The sequence below is a fragment of the Dichotomopilus funicola genome, assembly GCF_033296635.1.
Source record: "Dichotomopilus funicola strain CBS 141.50 unplaced genomic scaffold C8A04scaffold_108, whole genome shotgun sequence".
Classification (NCBI taxonomy): domain Eukaryota; kingdom Fungi; phylum Ascomycota; class Sordariomycetes; order Sordariales; family Chaetomiaceae; genus Dichotomopilus; species Dichotomopilus funicola.
Genome location: NW_026944129.1, coordinates 27,589 through 51,523, shown reverse-complemented (window position 1 = coordinate 51,523; position 23,935 = coordinate 27,589). Strand labels below are relative to the sequence as shown.

Sequence of the window (23,935 nt, the reverse complement as noted above, 5' to 3'; positions counted from 1 at the left end):
AAATCCACTTACGATTTCTTGGCGGCCCACTGAACCAGGACCTGGAAGGGCCCATATAACCTCGGTACGCCATCGCAAGCTAGGCCGCACCGAGTCAGGCCACCGACGGCCCCCCCCCCGCATTTTTCGCGTTTTCCTTGCTTTGCGTCGGTTGTGCTTGCCCTTCGCGTACGACTTCGCAGATTGGGTGGTTTCCCTCGCGTCTTCGCATCTTCTGGCCCCCCTTACGGCCCCCCGCAAGGCACCGCAACACAGCAAGCACGGCAAGCACAACTGCAAAGCCGTGTCAGCCGAACCAGCCAGCACACACACGCACCTGCGGAGCGTTCCCTTTTCATTCCACCGCGACCTCCACCCGGAGCGCAGAACGTGGTAACGATGGTCTTCCCCGGACATTTCAGTACGGGGTGCCTGCGCTGTCGCCAGCGCAAAGTTAAGGTGGGTGTTTCCCCAGACCCCGGGTTTTTGCCCCATAAAAAAGATGCCAAAGGAGAAAGGAAAGAAAAAAAAGACAAACAGATGGGAAAAAGAAAGATGGACGCAATTCATTGGATTGGATACGGAGTCAGAGACAAGTCGTTGTTGGCGCGATGAGTGGATCACGTAACTGACCGCCGTATTCTGGGTGTCTGGCAACAGTGCGATGAGACCAAGCCGTCGTGCCGCCGGTGCATGATCTACGGAAAGCCATGCACCGGATACACCGACCAGTTCCAATTCCGCCACCGGCGCAACCCCGCGGCCGGGGCGGACGGGAAGTCGGCGAGAGGCAAGAAACGACGTGAGAAACAAGAAGGGCAAGAGGCTCAACAGGGGGGAGGAGAGCCGCAGCAACATCAATTCCAACATGAACAGCTTATCCGGCTGCCCCAACCTCAACACCACCAAACCCAGCTGCAGCAACTATCACCAATATCACAATCACCACAACGCCAACAATCCTTCTCCAATGGCATCCACGTCGTTTGGCCATCCCCGCCTCGTGCCCCAGACCCCTGCTACGACACCGCCTCGCTCTCGTACTTCATCTCCCGCTTCGTGACTCCCAACCCTGAGGACGGCTTTCCCGGCCATCTCTCCCACCTGCCCGCCCTCTACGACGCGCACAGCTCTGGCGGCGGCGGCCTCCTCGAGGCTGCCACGCTCGCCGTCGCCCAGATGGCTGCGTACAACCGTTTTGGCGGCAACCGGTTTAAGATGGAGTCGTACCGGCACTACGGCCGCGCCATCAAGATGCTGCGAGACAACATTGCGAGCGAGGAGACAGCAACGGACGACAAGGTGATCACATCGATCCTGTTGCTGTGTGCGCTGAAGGATATCAGTGGAGAGTTATCAACTGGGAATAAGGGAGATCATGCCGCGGGGCTGTATTATCTGATTGAGAAGAGGGGGCCCGAACAGATTACCACCGGGCGCGGGGCCGAGTTGTTGTTTCTGTCTTTGATCCGCTTGGTGAGTACTTAGGGAGGGAAATACTTGCCCAAAAACGAAGCAAAGAGACTAACACAGTCCCCAGCAAATGCACTCATTCCTCAACGACGACGACACCTACGTCGACCCCGGCGCCATTACCACCGTCTGGGGCACCTTTGACCCCCTCCTACGCGCCCTCGCCATGATGTCGCGCACGCTCGCTCTACGCCAACGTCTCCTCCCACCGCCTGGCCGTCCCGGGAAACAACCCCAACCAAAACAAGAACCCGACTTTGACAACGACCCCCTCACACAACACCACGACTTCGCCATCGCAGACGTCCCAGACCCCGATGCTGCCCACCCGGACGAAGACCCCAATCAAGCCATCCTGCGCAGCTGCTCCGAGTGTCTGGACGAATTCCACCACTGGGACGTCGAAGCGGCCGCCTACTGGCAAACCGTCTTCAAGAGCCGCAGCACGCCGACCGCGCTTGGCGAGATTGCCTCCGGGACAACGCACTACGACGCCGAAACAGCATGCACCATCATCCTCATCCGATCAGCCCGACTGATCTTACTAGTGACCATGCTAACCCGGTACCATCTCCGCCCCGCCGGCGGACCCGTCCCATCACCAACATCCTCCTCTTCCCCATCCACGGGAACAAACCCATCTTCCCTCCCACGAACACCCCCCCACACCCCCCCAACAGGAAGTCCCATGTACCACGACAAACCCCCTCCCCCAGACCCCATCGCCGACGCCCTCGCCGCCTACGCCCCGCTCCTCACAAACGACGTCTCCCTCACCATCGACGACATCCTCGCCAGCGTGCCGTACGCGCTCAGCGACATCTCCCCCACCCGCCCCGGCCAGCCATCCTCATCTTCGTCCTCATCGCCATCGCCATCGCCATCCACCGCCACCCACGACGGCGCCGGCGCGCTAGTCATCGTGCATTCCATCCGCTTGGTAGCGTCGTGCGCGTTTTTGACGCCGAGCCAGAAGGAAAGGGCCACGGCGGTGTTGGGGCGGTTGTATGAGGAGATTGGGATTCGCGCGGCGGTAGGGATGGGGGAGGGGGGGCCGGAGGATGGGGAGGGGAGGATGGGGAAGTTGGGGGAGAGGACGAGGTGGGGGAGGGAACAGACTGCGTTGAGGGAACGGTTGGGGTTGTTGTGATTTTTTTAGTTTTTTTGGGGGGGCGTCTTTTTCTTTTTTAGTTTGTCAGTTTTAGGATCGGAGGATGGTACGGATATTGGCCTGTATGTACATATATGAGGGTTGAAATGGGTTGGATGTACTCCGGGGGTCGATAATTATGGCGTTTGGCTTTAGCGTCTTTACTGCTACTCAGGCAAAAGCACAAGCTCGAGAGAGGGGAGAAGGGCATGTCGAACAAACTACTCGCAACACTATATGGATGACAATCTGCAACGGATGTCTACTGTACCGTTTTGTGTTATTCCTCCTGAAGCCACCACATCGTAAACAACTCGGGGACCATCTCCCTTTTGCACAAAACATATTGGGACTGTGTTAATTGTTCTTCCGGGACGGGTAGCCTTCACGGGGTCTTCGTCAACAACGCACGGGTGGCTTCCGCCGTACTGAGAGGACACACACGTGTGCGCGCTAGCCCGTCCAACCTGTTCCTGGAGGGACAGGTCTATCGGCTCTTGACGCCGTTGCCGCACGAACAAAAAAGGGAACGATTAAGACGGGGTAGTTGAGGAACTTTTCAACGCTGGATCATTTCGCTACCCTCTCAAACCCCCAACAAACCCCCCCATCACGGCTCAGTTTCCTCCTGACAAAACATATCCCACGTCGGCGTCCTCAACGGATCAAAGCTCACCACCCCATCAAACCGATGTTCCTTCTCCTTCTTCCCCACATACCACATCGCCCAAACCCTCACATTCTCCCAATTCACCCCCTCAGCAAACTCCACCGCCGCGTCCTCCTCCCGCAGCAGCGCCTCAATCGCCTCCTTGACCCACACTATCGAGTCCCACCCTTCCTCCTCCGGCCGCAACTGGACATTGCTCAGGATGTGATGTATCTTGCCCAGGTCCACAACCTTGCCGAGTACGATTCGAACGAGCGTCTGTGCGGAGGGAAGCATCGTGGTCTCGATTTGGTCATATTGCCATAGTGAGGTGTCAGGGCCGATGGTACGCTTCCGGGCTTGGTAGCGGTAGCCTTTGCTTTCTTCGTCTTGGGTCGTTGGTCCGCTGAGGAGAGCCCAGTGCTACCTGGGAGGGGGGTTGGTGTTGTTAGATGGGGGGGTGAGATGGAGGCTGGACTGGAACGAGGGGTCACTTACTTGTCATCCTGTACCGGGACAACTGGGGCCCCTCCTTTGACGTGGAGAGTGAGGTACAAGCGATGTTGGTGGTCAGCCATGATTTAAGTTTTGTTTTCTCTGTAACTGTGTGAGGTGGTGATACAATGAAGTCGGTGTTGGTGGAGAGCAGCAGAATGTGATGTAGTTGACGGAAGTTAAGGTTGCTAACTGTGCAAGAAACTATTATCTTTGACGGCCTCACTTTTTATAGGTACCTACTAGGAATACGAAAGAGGCTGTTCTCCGGAGAGAGCCCGTTTGAACCTTCCTGTCGAGTGTGGTCCTACCCGTTTCGGAAGGGGCCACCGCCAACTGAGCATAATCAGAGCTGATTACCCTTGACAAGCCTGCACAAATTCCCCTGTCTTCTGGAATGATGTTGAGTCAAGCTGCTGCCAAGGAGATCCGAGTTGCGTGCGTTAAACGAGTGGTGTTCAGGGCGCAAAGCCACAACGGTTTGAGAAGTATTGCTGTATTTGTGAAAGTTGTATTCTTGGAGGCAACGTATGAGAGGGAACAATCCGAGCGATTGGCTTCCAGGATGGCTTTTTGACTTGGAGGAATCATCCAGAATAGAACCTGCAGCTCGTCTCGAAACTTGATACCCTACGCTTTATTCCTGCTCAACAACGACCCAAACAGATATACAACTGAGCGACAGATCCATCAAGATGCAAAATATTCTTCATATGTAGAACGCTTATGTCGATTGGCCGGGTATCTCAGAAGCTATATACAAAACGCCGTCGCTAGGGTAACATGTCCCAACACGGCGTGCGTGCTGTGCTTGTGAACGCCGCTGTGCTTGCTATGCTGTACAGTAGAAGTGCGCAAATATGCCTGCCTGCCTTTGGTATATAACGCCAACGTAATGCAAGACATCTCTCTCGTACCCAACTTCTGACCTCCCTTTCCAAATGACGCCGAAACGGTAAAGGACCACCCAATGCCACCTATCTGGCACCCAAGTAAGCAATGTCGTCCGTTTACGAACTCCGCCTACCATACGGCTCGAATGGGAACAGCGCGGCAACGATTCCCAGCCCGGCAAACAGGGCACCGCAAATATAGATGGGCGCCGACGTCGATGTATCAGCCTCGGTCGCAATGACTGCTGACAGCGCACCCATGATCCGGTTACCCGCCACAGCGACCCCGTTACCCGTCGCGCGGTGCGCGCTGGGCAGCACCTCGGGGGTGTAGGCAAACAGCACACTGTAGTAGATATTCAGACAGAACCCAATAGCGCAAGAGAACCCGACGTTCTGGTCGGCCGTTCGTACAGCGGTGTAGGCAAAGAAGAAGACGGCTGTCAGGAGCGCGCCGATGAGCATGGTGTAGCGGCGGCCGAGGAAGGGGAGGTTGCACATCCAGCCGGCGAGGATGGGACCGAAGACACCGCTGATGTTAGTCAAGGCGTAGTTGCGCCACTTCTCGTAAGGGGTGACGGAGACGTCGGCGCCGGCGTTCTCGAGGTAGGTCGGGAGGAAGGCGTAGAAGAGCGGGTAGACGATACCGATCATCATCCAGGAGAGCCAAATCATGAGGGTCGAGATGGTAGTCTTCCTGGTAGTGAAGAGACCGCGGATGTGGCCAAACGTCTCCCCGAAAGAGAACTTCGACTTGCCCTCGACCCTGATACTGCCGCAGGCCTGCAACTTGTCAAGCGTCAGGCTGCAGGGCCGGTTGTACTTCTTAGCCAGGTACTCGAAAGTCTCCACGACCTTGGCATCCTCGCCCATCCCTAACAGATATTTGGGAGTCTCCTTGAGCTTAACGACCGTAACACGGGCGACCGACATGACTAGGACCAGGGCGCCGCTCGTGAACATGACATAGCGCCAGCCCATGTTGTTCGCCTTGGTGCAGGTCTCGACCGAGGAGCAGTTCCATTGCCCGGGTACTAAGCATTGTTAGCCACATAACGGACAGCAACGCATTCTAAAATTGACATACCGAGGAAACCCCAGGCGATGAACCCGGTAATAGCCTGGCCGATACCCCACCAAGCGGCCATCAGCGTTACAACCCACTGCTTGTCACCCGGCAAGTACTCCAAAAAGACCGTTGTGTCGAGCACCAAGTTACCGCCAGCGGCAAACCCCAATAGGGCGATAAAGAATCCGAGAGACTCCCAATTGGGCATGCCGCCCGCGACGATGGTGGCGATAGTGGCGAGGATCAAAGAGTAGTTAAACGCATGTTTCCGTCCGATGATGTCCGCGCCCAGGCCCCAGAACAGAGATCCGACGAACATGCCAGAGTATAGCGCAATGGTCATGCCAGTCGCGTAACCGTGTTCACCGAACTCGGTGAAGGCCTGGCCGGCCACGACGGACTGCAGCAGCATGACGAGTGAGTCGACAGCATATCTGCCAAGTTTAGTCAGCTAAAGAGATCCCCCAATTGAACGAACCCCTCCAAAAAAGGAATCCCCCACTTACCCAAAACCGTTGAGCATAAACAGCTTCGAGTGGTACGGGGTCCAGCCGATCTCGTCAATGGCCTAGAACGACGACAACGTGTTAGCATACATCAATTGTTCTCCGAGGCAAGACTAGCCCGCAAAATGCTGTAACAATGTGACCCACGTTGTTAACCAAGTGAACCTTTCGGCCCAGCGCAGCATCCGCCGTCTCATCAGCCAGTAGATCGCGCTCCTTGCTTGACGCCGACAGCGAGTCGAAGTTGCTATGCTCCGAGACGTAGCCGCCGACCTGTTCCTCCTCGAGACGAGGCGCAGGGGCCTCGGGGGATTTCTCCGCAGCCATGATGTCTAGCAAGGCTCACGGGGAACGGGCGTGAATGGAGGGGGACCGGGGGCGTCGAGGTGTGGTTTCGATAACCGTGGGGATGGTGACGACGAGCTTATACTCTCCCACTTGAAGAGACAAACCGTCGTTGTAGACGTGAGGGAGTGTGGGTGAGAGAATTGAATCTCTCAGATGGGAAAACAGGACAATTCTAGGGCGGCGAGCGTCGAAACGAACTGCATCGGAGTGTATGCCAGCAGAACGTGAGGATGACCTAGTGATGTGGGGTGACGGGGTGTTTTAAACCTCGGGAGTGACAGCGGTCAAAAATCCTCTCGGACTCTTTTTAAGAAAAAAAGAGGGAGCGGAACCTCAGGGGAACGCCGAAGGGATCGGGGAAGGCAGATCGACAGGGTCTGAGGGCAAGTTCTTTTTCCATGTACATTCTGTCCTGCAGGCGCAAACAAACAGACCCGGAACTGGCGGCAGGCATGACAGCCATCAAAGTCGCACATGGCATGGGCGTGGCATGGATACACGCAGCAGAGCCGTGGGGGGTGGAAGAAAGGCTTTCCCCGCTTACCCACCAATGTCCTGCGATCGCAGAGCCAGAGAGCACCAGAGTTGGTTGCAGTCAATGTCTGAGAGAAGAAGCAGGTGTGCCAAGTTTCCAGTGCGCTTCCAACGTCCTCTCGGCCACCGCCGAATCAAGTCATGATCAACGATTATGCGTGGAGCCACCTGTGGATTCCAGCACTCTTTTCACCCGTCTCAGGCTTCTACCTCGACATTACAGGATGGCGGTGGCAGGTGGTCAAAATGCGGCGACTCTCCAAATTCCTTCCAGGGAGAAAACTTTGCCCCTCTTCTCACCAAGGAAGTTCAGGGAATCCAAGGTCAAGGAAGAACAAGTACCAGGCTTTGGCAGGGTCGAAGGTGAAGCGGCAAGTCACCACAACCAACACACAGAAAGGATTGCGCCTCCAATCGTAACTGCCTTTTCGAGCACCGAAAGCCAGCTCTGAGTGGCTGCCAACCTCGACTTCACACGGGCGCATGCTCGGCTGTCGTCAGCCAAGACAAATTTATGGGGTTCTGTGGGGCAGTGGGGCCTTTCAAAGTTTTACGCCGAGTCAGAGTGCAAGGACACAACGCCAAGACCGGCTATTCGGAATGGGATTTGAGGATTTGCTCTCTGCTCCAGTCCTGGAGTTTCACCACAGCGACTGAGTTGGGCCTTTCCCATGCAAAAGGGACGGGAAAAGGAAAATGTTTTCACGCCGAGCGCAGTTCTCCGACTCCCTTGTGGCCTCCTGGGTCTGTCCGGTCTCTTCCCTGGTTCCGAGCCTTTCGTCTCAATCCATCGAACCCCGCGGGGCAATGCGGAACAAACCACCCCCACACCGTAGCCTCGGCCGCTTGTGAGCATATCGAGACAAACTGACGTCGATCGTCAGGTCATTCCTGGGATTGGTTCTTCAGCATTCCGCTCCTTTGTGGACGGACTTGTCCGGGGTTACATTTTGTGGAGGAATGTCAACGTTGCGCTGCATCAGTTGCTCCCGATTTAACACTGATCTTCCTGACGGGCAGTCCGAGTCTGTCAGTCCCATTGACGCTTTCGTCCACCGACACCTCACCGAAGCGAAGGGGATCCGGCTGGCTGGAGAATGCGACTTCTCATAGCATCTGGCTGCAACACCGAAATATCCCGGTCCTGGAGTGGCCTGAGGCTGATGGGCGCCCATATGTATGTATATACAATACTGTGCTTGTGTATTTACGGCTAGCTACCAGTAACCCAATGCTCAACACTCCGGCCATGCACCAAAAGTATCGACAAGAAATAAATCCTATGTACAAACAAACCCCTCGCGCACCGTCTCACAGCCCTATCAACTCGCCACGTTACCTAGCGACAACAACTACATCTTGGCCCCCACGCACCTTACAAGCACTGCGAGTACCAGTCGTTGGAATACTTGCAGGTGTACGGCGACGCGCACGTCGTGCAACCCGTGTATCCCGTGCCTCCGCATTGCGACCATTGCGGGGCCGTGCAGCCACCGGGTGTGCTAGTCGTGGTCGCCGGCGGCTTGCTGGAGGTGGTGGTAGTGGTAGCGGCCTTGGTAGTTGAGGTTGTGAGGGTGGTGGAGGGGGTCGAAGGCTTGCTGGTCGTCGTGGTGGAGGGGTTACCGCCGGACGGAGCACCTATGCCGGATAGCAAGATTAATATCGGACAGACACACACTGGTTCGAAACACCACCACACTATGACGACAACTTACCGGGACCAGCGACGTTGGTCGTCAACGAGCCGCTCTCAATGTACACGCCAGACCAGTAGTAGTCCTCGTTGCTGTCCGAGTATCCCGAGCGCGGGAGCTCGAGCACGCCCACATGCCAGTCGGCACCATTGCTGCTGGTGCTGACGCTGACAGGCGCGACGATGCGCGTCAAGGGGTCGCTGCCGGTCGAGTGCCAGAAACCGACGGTGTTGGCACTGAAATCGATCTCATACGCCACATTGTGCCAGACACCCGCCTGCCACTCCGTGCTCCACTGCGTCGCGCCGTTGACACACCACCGCAGCGAGGTGTCCGACACGCCGGAGGCCCCCGACAACAAACCGGACTTGAGCTCGGTAAAGTGGCTCTCGAAGAAAGCGATCTGGTGCTCACGGGTGGTGGCGGGCGCATTGGTGTCCTTGCGCGACAGCGAGAAGTGGTAGTACACCTTGCCCTGGTTGATGGGCGCGGAAGTCTGGGGGATCAGTTCCGTCCGGCGCATGTTCTGGCCGTTCCAGTACGCCGTGTTGTCCAGCGTGATCTTGGCGCCCTGCTTGGAACCGGTGTCGGCTGGGTTTCCGTAGTCGGGGGACAGGTTGACGTAAGATGTCACCGACGATGAGCCGTGGATGTAGTACTCTGTACGCCGTCAGTTCCAACCCTCAAAAGGACAGTGGTCTCGCAAAGCACGGCTCGGTATTGGGGGTGAAGAGGTGGTACACACGGTATGGGCCGACCTGGTTGCCCCACGACCAGTTGTTGAGGTCAGTCGAAGAACTGAGGTCGTTGAAGCGGCCATCCCAGAGGATGGTGCCCGCAGACGCGGACAAGGCGTTGGCCAAAAGGTAGGACAAGACCGAGAACTTCATCTTGGCGGTAGGTATGTATCGGACGACGGGCGATCACACTGACGAGGGCGGGAGATCGACAGGACAAGACATGGCCAAGGAGGGAAGCCTTCTTCAACTTATAACGGCGTTTCAACCCCCCTTCTCCCCACCCAGGACCTCTTTCCCCGGTTTCCGGGTCGTCAATATCTCTCCGAACCCCATTGCGCAAGCCCACGGGCCAGAATGCAACCTGATGAATCCGTAGTCCCCCATTTTTAGACAAACAAGCGGGCAACACCCGCAATGACGGCCCGCTTCGAGACGGAGCGCGGAAGATGAAGACTCAACAAGGAGAATTTAGAGTCGCAATCTTGCGGAAGGACCTCGAATCCTGTCCCGTTTCGGTCTTGGTTCCTGGAACCCCGGTGCAGTCTAGGCCGGTCTCGTTCCCGGAAACCGGGAAACCCTCATTTCAGCCCAATCGTTGCGGCTTGCCCGCGCGCCAAGGAATACTCGAGGCGGTTTCGGCGAAGGTTAACTTCTGTGCCGAATACCAGATTCGGTTCGACTCGAGATCTCTCCTGTCAACCTGGAGCGTCCGGCGTCCCTCCGGTTTGTTGTTGAACTGAGGCCTGAGGGGCGTCGCCATGCCCACTTTGGAAAGCGGCAAACGGGTCGGAAGGAAAACCTCCGAGAGTCAACCGGGCCATGCATGCAGTGGGCGAAGCCAAAAGCTTTAAATAAACCCAGAATTCACCGGAATGAGATGGTGAAGCTTTCCAGATCCCAGATTGCCGCGGTGATCTGCAACAAACGCGCGATGGTTGACAGTTGACAGGCACACAGAGAAACAGCCGCGATGGAAATTAAGTCATCCAATCAGGACTTCGAATTGTTCATGTTGATGACGCGAAAGGAAGGACCCTTTGTCAATCTGGAACTCGCCCAGTGCATATACCGTGTCTAAATCTTATTGCACTGTTTTTGTACTGTTTCCCAGACCAACCGAAAAACAAAAAAAAAAAAAAACACGTGAGAGTGGGGGACTTGCTAGTTATTGAAGCCCACCCACGGAAGCAACACAACGGAATAACAAGCTTGTCTGATTCCAGTTATAATACTACTGACGCCGCCGTTGACAAGGCCATCGATGACGGGAGGGTTGATCATTGTCTTCCGTGGCTTCAACATCTCCGGTACGGGTCCTAAGCCCTTTTTTGAAGAGTGGCCATACTCGCCCCAAGTGTGTCCACGTCCGGTGAGATTTTGACCATTCTAAAGCTGTTCCTTGCTGCTTTCTTCGTTTCGAGTCTGTGACTTTTAGCCTAGTTCGATGTTATGTATAATTATCTTCTTAGGCACTCTGGAACGCGAGCCATGATCGTTATGCAGTGGTTGTTAACAGACAGGAGCAGGGCCGAGCACCAGCACGCTCATCCCTTCTATTATCTCCCCGAGTTTTTAATGACAGGCCTCCCTCTTTAACTGCCCCAGTCCGTGTTTCCGTCGGGGGCCGAAAGATTTGAAGCTCCGCAGCTCCGAGTCACTTTTGTGATAGCCGAGCTTAACGTCGCCGGCACGGCTGAACGGAGCTTCGGATACCACGGGTTTAGCGGGGCAACACGAGGCGAGGGCCCAGAATTCTGGTTGGGTGGGGACGGAGGTTGGAATTGGAGCCAATCCTGGGCCTGCAATTGGGGTGTTGAGTGGATGACATCACCTCGTTCATAGCCATAGACTTTTTTGTGCTGGGCATCGTCCGTGGGATACGGTTCCTGTGTCGAGTTTCTAGTGCAAAGGACAAACTTAAGGTGATGGAAAACGGGCGGTATTGGACTTGCAGTTGCCATTCCGTCTTCCAGCGTTGTCATTGCCTCAATAAACGAGAGCTTCTCGAGGGTGGACGTATTGGCGGGCCAGGTGGGGCATACGGTACCTGCCGAACTGCGAATATCGCGGTGCTCTGACTTGACGCGCAGGGCCGGAACCGGGGTTGCATGCGGTATGATGTCGGTCATCTCACGTTTAAAGGGCCGGGCCGCCGTCGAGAGAATTCGAGGGGCCTCTGATGGGACAACTCCTCTCCCTTAACCCCTTCTAGCTTATCTTCGGAGGAAACAGCACAGTCTCTCCTTCCGTTTATCTCCCTTTCCCACCCTTCAATCCAAGCCCAGCCCGCGGCCTGCATTCTTTCAACCGGTATATACACTTCCAGACCCTAATCCTCTCCTCGACCACACCGCAACCATGGCATCACCAGTTGCTTCCGCGGCCCTCCGGTCACGTATCAAGCGGCCGTCGATGCTGAAGAAAGTTTGCAACCCCGAAGATCTGCTCCAACACTTTCCCAATGGCTCGTATATCGGCTGGTCCGGGTTCACGGGCGTTGGATACCCAAAGTAAGGAGGCCCCTGTCGAACCCCTTTCTACCCAGCAGATGCGAGGTCAAAGGGATAAGGGTTATAGCGCTGACACACGTCTGGTAAAACAGAAAACTGCCGACCTTCCTCGCAGATCACGTCGAAAAGAACAAACTACAGGGCCAGCTGCGATACAGTTTATTCGTGGGCGCGTCGTCGGGAGCTGAGACCGAAAACCGATGGGCTGCGCTGGACATGATCGAGAGGCGGTCGCCTCATCAGGTTGGCAAGAATATTTCCAAGGGGATCAACGAGGGGCGGATCAAGTTCTTTGACAAGCAGTAAGAGGAACCTACAATCGTCTTGACGTTGAAAGGGGGGGGGTTAATATGGCTGGCCTTGCCCCTGCCTATCGCCTAAACTTGTGGACTAGTGGCTAACCCTGTTGGTTCCCCAAGCTTGAGCATGTTTCCTGTAGACTTGGTTTATGTAAGTGCCGCATGGTAACCTAAAAAGGGAGAAGTTCTGACAAAAGACAGGGCTTCTACACGAAGGACAGGCCAAAGAACAAGATTGACGTTGCCGTCGTAGAAGCGACCGAGATCAAGGAGGACGGCAGCATCGTACCCGGCGCTTCCGTTGGCGCAACGCCGGAACTCCTCCAGCTCGCCGACAAGATTGTCATCGAAGTTAACACGGCCCTACCCAGCTTCGACGGCCTGCACGACATCACTATGACCGACCTCCCGCCCCGACGGAAACCCTACCTCATCACCAATGTCGAGGACCGCATCGGTACCAACTCAATACCGATCGACCCGGAGAAGGTAGTCGGTATCCTCGAATCCGACTACCAGGACCAAACGCAACCCAACACGCCCGCAGACGAAACATCGAAGAGGATCGCCGGGCACCTGATTGAGTTCCTCGAGCACGAGGTCCGGCACGGCCGCTTACCCCCTAACCTGCTGCCGCTACAGTCGGGCATAGGCAATATCGCCAACGCCGTCATCGGCGGCCTCGACCACTCCAACTTCCGCAACCTCAAAGTATGGACCGAAGTGATTCAAGACACCTTCCTAGACCTCTTCGACTCCGGCCGCCTAGACTTCGCAACCGCCACCTCGGTGCGTTTCTCCCCAGACGGCTTCAAGCGCTTCTACGACAACTGGGAAACCTACCAAAACAAGCTCCTCCTCCGGTCCCAGCAAGTCTCCAACTCGCCCGAGATCATCCGCCGCCTCGGCGTCATCGGCATGAACACCCCCGTCGAAGTCGACATCTACGCCCACGCCAATTCCACCTGTGTCATGGGCAGCCGCATGCTCAACGGCCTCGGTGGCTCCGCCGATTTCTTGCGCAGCGCCAAGTACAGCATCATGCATACCCCGTCGACGCGCCCGTCCAAGACCGACCCGCTGGGCGTGAGCTGCATTGTGCCCATGTGCACACATGTGGATCAGACGGAACATGACCTAGACGTGATTGTGACGGAGAACGGATTGGCGGATGTGCGCGGGCTAAGTCCGAGGGAGAGGGCGCGGGTGATTATCGATCAGTGTGCGCATGAGGTGTATCGGCCGATTCTGAAGGAGTATTTTGAGAAGGCGGAGAGTGAGTGCTTGAGAAAGGGGATGGGGCATGAGCCGCATTTATTGTGGAATGCGTTTGATATGCATCGGGCGCTGAGTGAAGAGGGGAGCATGCAGAAGGTTAAGTTGTGGTGATGCGAGGACGGTGAGGTCTGTGAGTATCCGGTTCCAAACGAGTTGATGGAAATTTCCAACTTGTACATAGTAGTACTTCACGAACCCCTAAACAACCATACCTTAGTCAGTGTGAATGCGTATTGATGTGAGTACCTACACATTATTATCTTTATTATTTTTTGAGGACAAATTCCACCAAACGAGGTGAGATGTCCCGCGATTATATCTCGGAATTTCCTTTCAAGCCAACTCTGGAATATTCTACTTCAGGCTCAGGACACCGGTACGTCGCTTTGACTTCCTAGTCGTGGACGGCGGATGGCAGTTGGAATGAATGGTGGATCCAAGCACATCTCCGAGCCGGGCGAGACTACGGGCGTATGTCCACAAACCGTCCGACCCCGAAAACGATCGGCGTGTTTCCGGGCGCGGAGACAGGGGTTTGGCTCCCGGTGATGTGGGGAAACCGGCGCCGACTTTGGCAAACGAACGCCACCTCGGAGCGGTTGGTCCCCGAGACCCTGAGAAGTGATCACTCCACAAGGGATACAAAACACGCGGCGGGCGGAGCCCTCCCAGTTGGAATGTGGGAATGGAGCCCCTGGCGGATGGCCCCGTGACCTGTCGCTGTGGTGGCACAAACATCGCCCAAAGGATCCTGGCGCATCGCAAATGCGAGAACGGTGATGGAGGCGACCGGCCACATGGAGCCCCAAGAAGCACGAAAGTTCTCGCGCGGCCGCGGAACCGACAGGATGGTTAAGCCAGTGCTAGCCTCGGTGCCTCGTGCAAAATGACCCATCGACGATGCTCAGCGGCCCCACTCCCGCGCTCGCCAAAGTTAACATTGTGAGAACCTGGTGGTCGGGAAGCACTCGTGGCGCTGGGGTTGCGGGGAGATGTAACCTGCCCGAGACCCTGCAACAATTGAACGTCTTCTGGTCGGTCGCAGAGACCAGCCGAGCCTCCACACCCGACTTCGTCTGTCGAGCAAACGACGGCGGTGTTGTTTTTGTGAATACATCGGATAGTTCGTCTGTTCTAAGGGGAGGGAGCGAGGTGGATTTGCAGATAAGCATCAGCCATTAATTAACTATTGCTGTGAGGGCGATCAATCCTTCTCGTTCGTATCTCTGCAGGCAGTGTCTGCCGCGAATATCAAGGGACACCGAGTCTCCATTGATGGTTTCAGAGGGGCCGTGTAACATGACTTCGAGATCCGATGGGGTGCGGTGCGTTATCGATGGAACACTGCTTTCGGCTGGACGGAGTACTGGAGGTCCTCCGGTCGAACGCCGGGTGGATGTTGTTTACAATTCCTAGCCTGCCTTACACTACTCCTACGCTCCAGAGGATCCTCCAAGGCCCAATAATGACTGACCTACTTGCCATCAACACCACTAACTCGATAACGTTCAAGGCCATCTTGATACTCTCCCTAGATATGCCGCCAGTCGGTCGCATCTCGCCTTGCGGCGCAGTGATAAGGGGCCATTTGCCAAAGGAACTTTCTGGATGGCAGGTCAGTTAATCTGCGAAACGTTACATGACGCCACGAGCGACCAACCCCGACTCGAGAGGGATGCCCAGACGGCACCTTCTCCGCACCCGCTGGTGGGATTCTGGAGCTGGGGAGCTGGAGCTGGGGGGAAGCTGGTCCAAGCGCTCGGCCCACTTCACTGTGAGCTCCTTCCTAACTCGACTCTCCTTCAATCCAATGTCCAATCAGTGAGCCTCTGTTCGGAAAACCCGTCTCCAATCTTGGGGCAGCATGGGAAAGAACGACAAGGGATAGGGGCTGGCGCATTGATGGCGCCCAATCAGCTTACCTGAGGACCCATTCGGTCCGTCCCAATCTTCCATCTCAGCAATCTTTTGACAATCACGAGCCCTCGCTGTCAAACAGACAAATGGCAAGGGAAGGAAGGCACGATGGCTTGGATGGGCAGGGACGCAGTTGCAAAAAATAGCAGAGACAAAAAACTGGGGTTACTGAGGCTGATTTCCATCCAAGCCAAACACGAAGCCGAATGCCATTCTATCTTCATAGGAATAGTGTAGTGTACCATTTATTTGGTTCGGAATTTGACACGACAGAGACGATCAAGAAGGAATCCACACTGCCACTTCTCGTATCCTTTTTCTCGATATCGACCGGTCGTTGTCTCAAACCCCATTGAGGGATCTGACACCTCCCCGATCCCACAAACTTTCTTCCGAAGCCAACACACACCACCGACCATTGTCACGTTGATTTCTCCAGCAAGCTCAGGTACGTTCACAGTGGTGTGTTTGACAGTCCGTGTTCACGCCCACGAAAATTCCGGCCACCCGCTGCTACGTTTGACTGTTCAACGACACGAGCACGCGGCCTCCTGCAGGGTTGCACCCGCTGGACGCGCTGGAGCGTTTCCTCGGGGCCCCGCCAGCCAGCCAAGTCCCCCAGAACGGCTGCCTTTTTACCCCCCTGTTAGGCTAAGCTTTAACCGTGCCGAAAGACAGCCACTTCGGTATTGTCTTATATCTGCCGTTGATCGCTTACCTCGCGATCCGTTTTGAACTTCTCCCGCACTCGTCTTCCCCACACGAGACCGGCACCCGGGTCGCTAATTTTCCTCAGTTCGAGTTTCAATCGCCACCGAAAGTGCGGGTGTGCGTTCGTTCGCTTGCCCGTGCATCCGACCTGACTAACACTTGAGACGATCTCCGACGAGACGCGCAGCTGCTATCATGTCAGACGAGAAGAACATCGAGGCGGGCGCGCCCGCTCCAGAAGTCCGCACCTCGGACAGCTTCGAAGCTGCCCCGCGCCCAGCAGGATGGATGTACAAGGGATTCAAAGTTGGGAAGAAAGAGCTATGGTATGCGTCGCCAATTGTCCAGCTGCTCACGGTCGCCCTCGTGTGCTTCATGTGTCCTGGCATGTACAACGCTCTCACCGGCCTTGGTGGTGGCGGCCAGGTTGACGCAAGCGCCCAAAACGACTCGAGCACTGCCTTGTACTCGACTTTTGCCGTTGTCGGCTTTTTTTCCGGTACCATCGCCAACACCCTCGGCGTCAAGATTACTCTGGCATTCGGCGGTCTCGGTTATTGCATCTACGCTGCGAGCTTCCTGAGCTACAACCACAACCAGAACCACGGATTCGTCGTCTTTGCTGGGGCCTTTCTTGGCGTGTGCGCCGGTTTGCTGTGGACCGCGCAGGGCACCATCATGATGAGCTACCCTCCCGAGGAAAAGAAGGGCCGGTACATCTCGTACTTCTGGATCATCTTCAACTTTGGTGCCGTCATTGGCTCCTTGGTCCCTCTCGGGCAGAACGTCAACGCCACCGGCACCACGAACGTCACCGACGGCACTTACATTGGTTTCCTCGTCCTTATGGTTGTCGGCGCCATCCTCGCACTGGCTCTCTGCAACGCTGACAAGGTCATCCGCGAGGACGGCAGCAAGGTCATTCTGATGAAGAACCCGAGCTGGAAGACCGAGATCATGGGTCTGGTCGAGACTATCACCACCCAACCCTGGGTGGTCCTTCTCTTCCCTATGTTCTTCGCCTCCAACATCTTCTACACCTACCAGATGAACGACTTCAACGGTGCCCATTTCAACACCCGCACCCGCACCCTTAACAATCTTCTGTACTGGACCAGTCAGATTCTCGGTGCAGTTATTTTCGGCTACGCCCTCGATATCGGTAGCGTCCGCCGCTCCATCCGTGCCAAGGCCAGCTTCATTGCGCTGTTTTCCCTCACATTCATTATCTGGGGTGGCGGCTATGCCTGGCAGAAAAAGCAGGTCACCCGCGAGGTTGTTGAGAGCACCACGAAGGAGTATGTTGGTGTGGACTGGACTGATGGCGGCGACCTGTACATTGGGCCTATGTTCTTGTACATCTTCTACGGTTTCTTCGACGCCTGCTGGCAGACGTCCATCTACTGGTATGTCTATGATACGTTTATTCCCATGCGGCTTAATAGATGGCTAACCGTATCCCCGCAGGTACATGGGCGCGCTCAGCAACTCCGGGCGCAAAGCTGCCAACCTCGCTGGCTTCTACAAGGGTCTTCAATCGGCCGGCGCCGCCATCTTCTGGCGCCTGGACGGCTTGAAGACCGGGTACAATACCATGTTCGGCGCTTCGGTACGTCCTAATTCACCCCCTTCTACGTTGACGAAGCCGTGGCTGACTAATATTTTTTTGAACAGTGGGGTCTCGTTGCTGCCGCTCTGTTGATTGCTGCTCCCGTGATCTTCCTCCGGATTCAAGACACCGTTCCCCTCGAGCAAGATCTCAAGTTTAGCGACGAAACGGTCGAGGACGTTGCGCCCACTAAGGAACTTGCTGCTCTTCGAGCGGATTAAGCAAGAAGGCGTTTCCACTTATATTTACTGTCACTGATTCATTCAGTCGGCTCAGCTGTGTATCCGGTTGACGGCCGGGAGAGGGAACTGGGCTAGCGTTGCGTCCCACATGGTGTGCACCGCTTGTTATATACCACCCTGCGGGTGGTCGGTTTGCTTGTGGGGGATATAGGAATGATACCATGACACGTGTATAACGAATAATAATGTAGCTTTGTTGCTTTAAGTGTTGCTGTGGTGTTGCATCATTACTGCCTTGTGCCGATTCGAAAACATAAAGATGGAGAAAGGAAGTAAAACAAGAGCACAGCTTTCCCATGACATCCGCTAACAGTGTTTGAGTTGAGAGCCCCGGGGGATAATGAAATCTTCTCGACACAAGGACATGACAATCCCACGTTGAGCAATCGGCGTGAGTGATGTGTAAGTCCCGACCCCCTTAGGTCTTTCAGGTATTTGCAGGCATGGCGCTTGCCCTTAAAACATGTAACCAGGTGTGACAGGAAGACTCGCTAACTATCATCCATGGGTTACACACCACCTGTTTGTGATAGAATAGTTGATGGTAACGTCGCAAGATCGAAACGCCATGAGCCGGATCCAAAGGGCTGCTTCTATTATCCAAGGGCCACGCATGGCAAGTTTCTACTCGACCCATTGAGTCTAGGGAATGCGGACGAGCTGAGGAAAGAAAGTAAAGAGGGATATTACGTGAGACGCCGAAGAAAGTCGGAGAGTGCGCTGGTAGTTGCAACAACTTATTCTATGTCACACATTGGCGTGACCCCTGGATGTGAGTCACCCTATGCTCCGGGGAAGATAATGTATAATCGACCCAGACCCCGGACACCAGCGCCGTTGTCTCTGTTAAATCTCAATCGAGGTCCAGACCGCAACTTCTTTCCGTGGCTGACTTTGTTTGCCCTCGCTACTCGATGTCTTATGCTGTGAAACGTTTGTTTTGACTCTCTCATCAACCGAGGTGGTACAAGGAAATCTGGGTGTCACAGGAACTCGAGACAGGGTCATTACACAAGCACCATGTGACAGGGAGGACATTGTGTGTGTGCTTAATACGTCACTGGGGGATGGAGAGGGGGGTTATTGCTTTGGAGTTGGGTAGGGATGGGGAACTGTGGTTCAAGGAAGGGAGTTAGATGAAGCGTCGGTAGAGGAACTGGCGATATAATGGTCGGGTCACTTAGGCTACAAGCCTAGATTAGGTATCATTTCCAGGGTCCTTGGACTGGCGGTTGCAGTTTGAATCGGTGTGACTGAGAGCCGGTTATTGTCATAATTAACTACATATAAAAGGCGCTTATGAGCGTGGTGAACCACTAGGGGGGGGAAATTAAAAACTGGCAATCAATTACCATCTCTCATCGTTTACAGAATCAAAACCTCTGAATCCTACTACTTCTAATATGTTTGCCCCCAACTCCCGGTATTACCCGTTCTGTGCTTCCCTTTTTTCGCACTTCGTAAATATCTCAGCTCTCGATTCGGACCTCCTTCCCATTTGTTCACATTCCGGCACACCGGTTGCGCCACCTGCAAGATCCCGTCCGAGAAGAAGACATGAGGGAACACTCACGAACACTACTGCCCTTTCTTATCATCATAATTGTCACATTTTATCCGGCATCACCTTGGAATTGTGGAGATCGATTGTTTGGTATGAACTGAGGTTGACAATATCTCCTGAATCTCTGCTAGAATACTTTCCGCCTGACTTGGATAGGCTAATACTAGAAGTTTCGTTTCTAGCATACAGTTCTCGAGGTGAAAAGACTCGGGCGTTTGTGATGTGCCAGGGAAACTATTAACGACAAGGGGGAATGTTAATGATTGAGAAGGAAACAAGGTTTCGAATCTCCCTCGAGAACTCTCGGTGGCGTTCGGCGGGTTTTGCATGAAGCCTCGCTGTTGATCGCCATACACGAGGAATATTTATTGGAGACAGCCACAATCTTTCATGCAATCACTCACTACTTTGAGGTATCTAAGCACAAGTCTTGTCTCTCATTATTGTTTGCTACGGCAATTGATCAGTGACCCGGAAACTTTGCAACCTTAAGTTGACTTAATTTATTGTTCAGGGACCTTAATATTCCGAGCTATCTTGAATCACTATGTCAAGAAACAACCGGAGCATTTGACTTGAAGTGATCCTTGACAAAGAACAAAGAGAACACCTGCTGTGAGACTCAACGGAGCTTAGCAATCGGCATGTGGTGCCAGGCGCAGCCAGGGGGTCACCTACCAAACCATTGAGATGCCACACGCTCCATCGATTCCTGTAGGAAAACCCGGAATTCGATCTATCCGCCCGACAAATCATGGTAAAGGGGTATGTGATGAGACGATCCACGTTTGACAACTTTTTCCTTCCCGCGATTCTTCGGGGTGTGTTTCGTTTCAACCCCCACGCGATATGTGGTGTATTTCGGCATATCACCCTCTTAACTGAGATCTAGAGCATGCAGGTGAGGAATCTAGGCCATGATGTTGCCGGTAGATGCGTCACTCGTCGTGGGATGTCAACATGTTTCATGCGTCTGGTCATGATATAGTTCCGGGAACGGACGTCCGGAACCCTGGCGAACTGGGTACAGGGCAGAAAGGTTGCTGATCTGATGGGAAGGTTTATGCGAGATACAAGGATCCGAAGGAAATGTACATAGTAGTTTTGAGATTCTAGTGTGCTGAGCACCCATCGGGTTTTGACGGAGACAATAGAAAAATTGGGGGTAGACTCGATGACAACCTACCCCGCATACCTTAGAGAACCCGACGAGTCAGGGCAAAATGTACCCAGCTTGCGAGCAGCCCTGCAGCCTTGCTTGGATCACAATGCAACGCAGGCATGACCGCGTGCTCGGCATCACAAATGTGTAATATCACAGTAGTATTATCAGTACCTATCACAGATATGCAGAACAGGGGTGTATCTTGCAACGGTCAATCGGTCATGTGAACGATGAAGTAGACTCGGTGGGTTGAGGACTGCACTACGCGGTATGATGTTGTTCGTGTATGCATCGGGGAAGGTGCGTCACGTCGAATTAAAATCTCTGGTGTCGGCGGGTTTTACGTAGTCACGTAGTGAGTGTGAGTTAGTGCTCGCCCATAGCATGGTCGGACGTTTGCTGGTTCCGTCCGCTAGCCGGCCTCCGGCCGGTGGGCTAGTTGGAAACGGATCCACAAGTTGCTCCTCATCGACGAAACCTTATCGGTAGCTGGACCGAGGCATGGAGTTCGGAATGCATTGGGAGCAGGAAAGGGGATAGTTAAGGGGCGGGGATCAGCCTTTGGCCACCCGACACGGTGGAAGGGAAGACTGCAATGTGTGGAGTATTCCAGTAATATACAGGGGCAGCCAATGCCGTCGTTACCGGTGCCGCGAAAGCCGGAGCCGGAGCCCGAACAGGTTGACGACATCGAGCTATCTCGATGAGGTCGACATGGAATGAGAACCTTGCGGGCTGGGCGCATCACGCCAACTTACACTAACTAGATGAACGGGTAAATTTCCCAATGCAGCTAAAGGCAGCGCGGCCGCGATACCCGGAGGCTCAATCCCTCCTCAGCGTCTCATGAGAACGATGTCGTACTCATGGGCTTGCGAGCCCAAGGACCTCGCGAGTCATGGATTGGTTGCGCGCGGAGGCCGCCTAGGGAGGGAGGCTCGAACGCCATCCTTTGTGTGAGAAGCCATCGACCATGTCTTTCCCACGGGCCCGGCCCGCTGGTCGAGCGGAGGCCCTGCCCCTTTCGCGCTGGCGGCCGTCCCCGCAAAGATGAGGGGGGGCACGCCCGCCCTCCCGGGACAGCGGACCCTTGTTTTCTTTCATCCCTTGGGCTCGACACGGCCGGGTCGTTCCCGAGTGTGTTTCGGCCGGAGTCGCTTTCTTGGGGCAAGCTCATGAAGGCGCACGGCATTTGCAATTGTTGCCGGAGCCGCCTCAGAGGCTAGGGCATTGGCGTGAAACAACTGCGCCCCATATCCAGCATCCCCGGGCGGATATCGGCACTCGCGTGTGCAGATTGGGACGGCATTTGCCTTCGTTCGCGGTGGCGCCGCGAGAGTGGAGAGGAGCTATTTCGTTCTCGAATTCGTCGGTGTCCCGGGTGGGTGAGTGCACTTTTACACTACGAAGTACAAATGTACTTTGTAGCTTCGGGGGAAGCGAAGCTCCGGCGTGGGCCCAGGGAACGGTACATCCCGCAACTTCTCACGGCGTTGAACTGTTGATGAGACATCGGGGTCCATAGCTGTTGTGACTCGGGCCATTCACGTTTTTTAGCAGCTTGGGGGGGGGGAAATCGTTGGAAGATGTGGCCTCTTTCGCGGACATTCGTCGTGGTGAGACAAGAAGACAGGACGAGAAGGAACTAGGGGTTCGCTTTCGTGTCTCTGCCCCTCCGTGACGGCACTGATGGGTGGGAAATGTGATCGTGGGGCCGGTGTTGAGTGGTGGAGGCTGTTTGAACGTTAGCGTCGTCGATCTGGCCGAATTTCCGGGTCAGATTGCGGACCCTCTCTGCTCCTTGTTCAAGATTGCGGTGGAGGATGATGCCACGACCGATGTGGCTCGAATCATATGCTCGAGGAGTCGAGAGTAAGCTTTTTGAGGTTTGGCGTGACGAACAACTCCGGCCGCGCAGCACGAAGAGGGGGCGACTAGCAAAAAAGCATCATGATGCGGCGGATTCTCTGCTTTGCATTGAGAAGGGGGGCAAGTGGCGCCGAAGCTGGTCTAGCCCACGTGGAGAGAGAGCTGAAAATTGGTGATCTTGGACACAGTGGGGTGGTTGATGAGGGTTGCTTGCTGCTTGCCGTGCTTGCCTCGGTGTTTCTGTTGATCCCTTGCCGTCATGGCTACGAACACCAGGGATCAGTAGTTGCTGCGTCCAAGAAGAATTTGCAGCTTGTGGTTCGTGATGGGCCAGACCAACCTGATCGCGGGAAACGGAAGCGCTAACCTGAAAAGGGGACGCCTTTGGGGGGACCCTTGTAGTGACCCCCGTGTTGCGAGCGACTCCACAGTTCGGGCTGGGCAAACGATCCTGCGCTGTTTTGCTGCCCTTTTGTTTCTTTCCTGCATGTTCGATTCACCCCTCGAGGACACACGTGCCTGAATACACACACGTTCCCGAGTCTGTTGTTGTCAACCCGTCGGCTTGGAAGGAAAGCAAAACTCGTGGAGCCCGAGAACATCCGCGTTACTTGTTTAGTCGGGAGAAACGATTGCTAACGTTAACGTTGCTGTCATGTCTACTTCGTATGCTGTGTAGCACGAAGTAGTGTACATCTTGCGATCGGACACCCCAAAATAATCTGCAGGAACTCTGACCACCTTACATAACGAATGACACTTCTTCGCGAGGGTTTGCGGGGAGGGAAGGGTAGCTGAAGACACGGCTGAGAAGGGCCAATTGCATCGCGTGCCCTTGCGCTCAGACGACGGTTGGGTTCCTCCGAGTTGAATTTGTCGAGTGGAAAGACGTTCCCGCGCCCCCCAATATCTCCTCTTTGTGGCGAGATCGGGTATTGGCTGTTTGGTTTTCTGCCTGTCGGGAGAGGAAGGGGTTGACAGTTCTTCCCGTTGTCTATCCCGTTGTCTAGTGGTTGTCTGCTACGAGTGTGTGGTAATTGCAACGGAGCTGAAATCACTGGCGATTGTCCGTTAGCACAGGCGGCAAGCGTCCCGGCCTCGGCGATGGTGTAAATAACCGCCGGGATGGACTTTTGTTACATCGGGGTATTTATTCATTTTTTTTTTTTTTTCAATTTTCTTTTTGGCCCACCTACGCTGGAGATCCATGAGGCTGATAGGGACGGGATGGTGGAGTGCGG

General features: G+C 54.9%; 6 protein-coding genes across 6 annotated transcripts; 3 read left to right on the top strand and 3 right to left on the bottom strand.

Moving 5' to 3' along the window:
• Positions 1-378: 378 nt before the first annotated feature.
• Positions 379-2,602, top strand: C8A04DRAFT_40697 (uncharacterized protein; the record flags this gene model as incomplete). The annotated part of the gene is made up of 4 exons (XM_062785034.1): positions 379-438; positions 640-1,455; positions 1,520-1,649; positions 1,755-2,602. The coding sequence occupies 4 exons, from the start codon at positions 379-381 to the stop codon at positions 2,600-2,602; spliced, it is 1,854 nt and encodes a 617-aa protein (XP_062632854.1).
• Positions 2,603-3,212: 610 nt separating this feature from the next.
• Positions 3,213-3,829, bottom strand: C8A04DRAFT_33039 (uncharacterized protein; the record flags this gene model as incomplete). The annotated part of the gene is made up of 2 exons (XM_062782308.1): positions 3,213-3,657; positions 3,750-3,829. The coding sequence occupies 2 exons, from the start codon at positions 3,827-3,829 to the stop codon at positions 3,213-3,215; spliced, it is 525 nt and encodes a 174-aa protein (XP_062632853.1).
• A 927-nt stretch (positions 3,830-4,756) lies between these two features.
• C8A04DRAFT_15834 (major facilitator superfamily domain-containing protein) lies at positions 4,757-6,541 on the bottom strand (the record flags this gene model as incomplete). Its single annotated transcript, XM_062778632.1, has 4 exons — positions 4,757-5,673; positions 5,727-6,142; positions 6,215-6,276; positions 6,362-6,541. The coding sequence occupies 4 exons, from the start codon at positions 6,539-6,541 to the stop codon at positions 4,757-4,759; spliced, it is 1,575 nt and encodes a 524-aa protein (XP_062632852.1).
• Positions 6,542-8,471: 1,930 nt separating this feature from the next.
• C8A04DRAFT_33037 (Feruloyl esterase B) lies at positions 8,472-9,680 on the bottom strand (the record flags this gene model as incomplete). Its single annotated transcript, XM_062782307.1, has 3 exons — positions 8,472-8,734; positions 8,812-9,450; positions 9,536-9,680. 3 exons carry the CDS (start codon positions 9,678-9,680, stop codon positions 8,472-8,474), a joined length of 1,047 nt encoding a protein of 348 aa, XP_062632851.1.
• Positions 9,681-11,888: 2,208 nt separating this feature from the next.
• Positions 11,889-13,728, top strand: C8A04DRAFT_33036 (uncharacterized protein; the record flags this gene model as incomplete). The annotated part of the gene is made up of 4 exons (XM_062782306.1): positions 11,889-12,040; positions 12,133-12,342; positions 12,460-12,490; positions 12,541-13,728. 4 exons carry the CDS (start codon positions 11,889-11,891, stop codon positions 13,726-13,728), a joined length of 1,581 nt encoding a protein of 526 aa, XP_062632850.1.
• Positions 13,729-16,440: 2,712 nt separating this feature from the next.
• C8A04DRAFT_33035 (major facilitator superfamily domain-containing protein) lies at positions 16,441-18,075 on the top strand (the record flags this gene model as incomplete). The annotated part of the gene is made up of 3 exons (XM_062782305.1): positions 16,441-17,651; positions 17,713-17,854; positions 17,920-18,075. 3 exons carry the CDS (start codon positions 16,441-16,443, stop codon positions 18,073-18,075), a joined length of 1,509 nt encoding a protein of 502 aa, XP_062632849.1.
• Between the last annotated feature and the right edge of the window lie 5,860 nt (positions 18,076-23,935).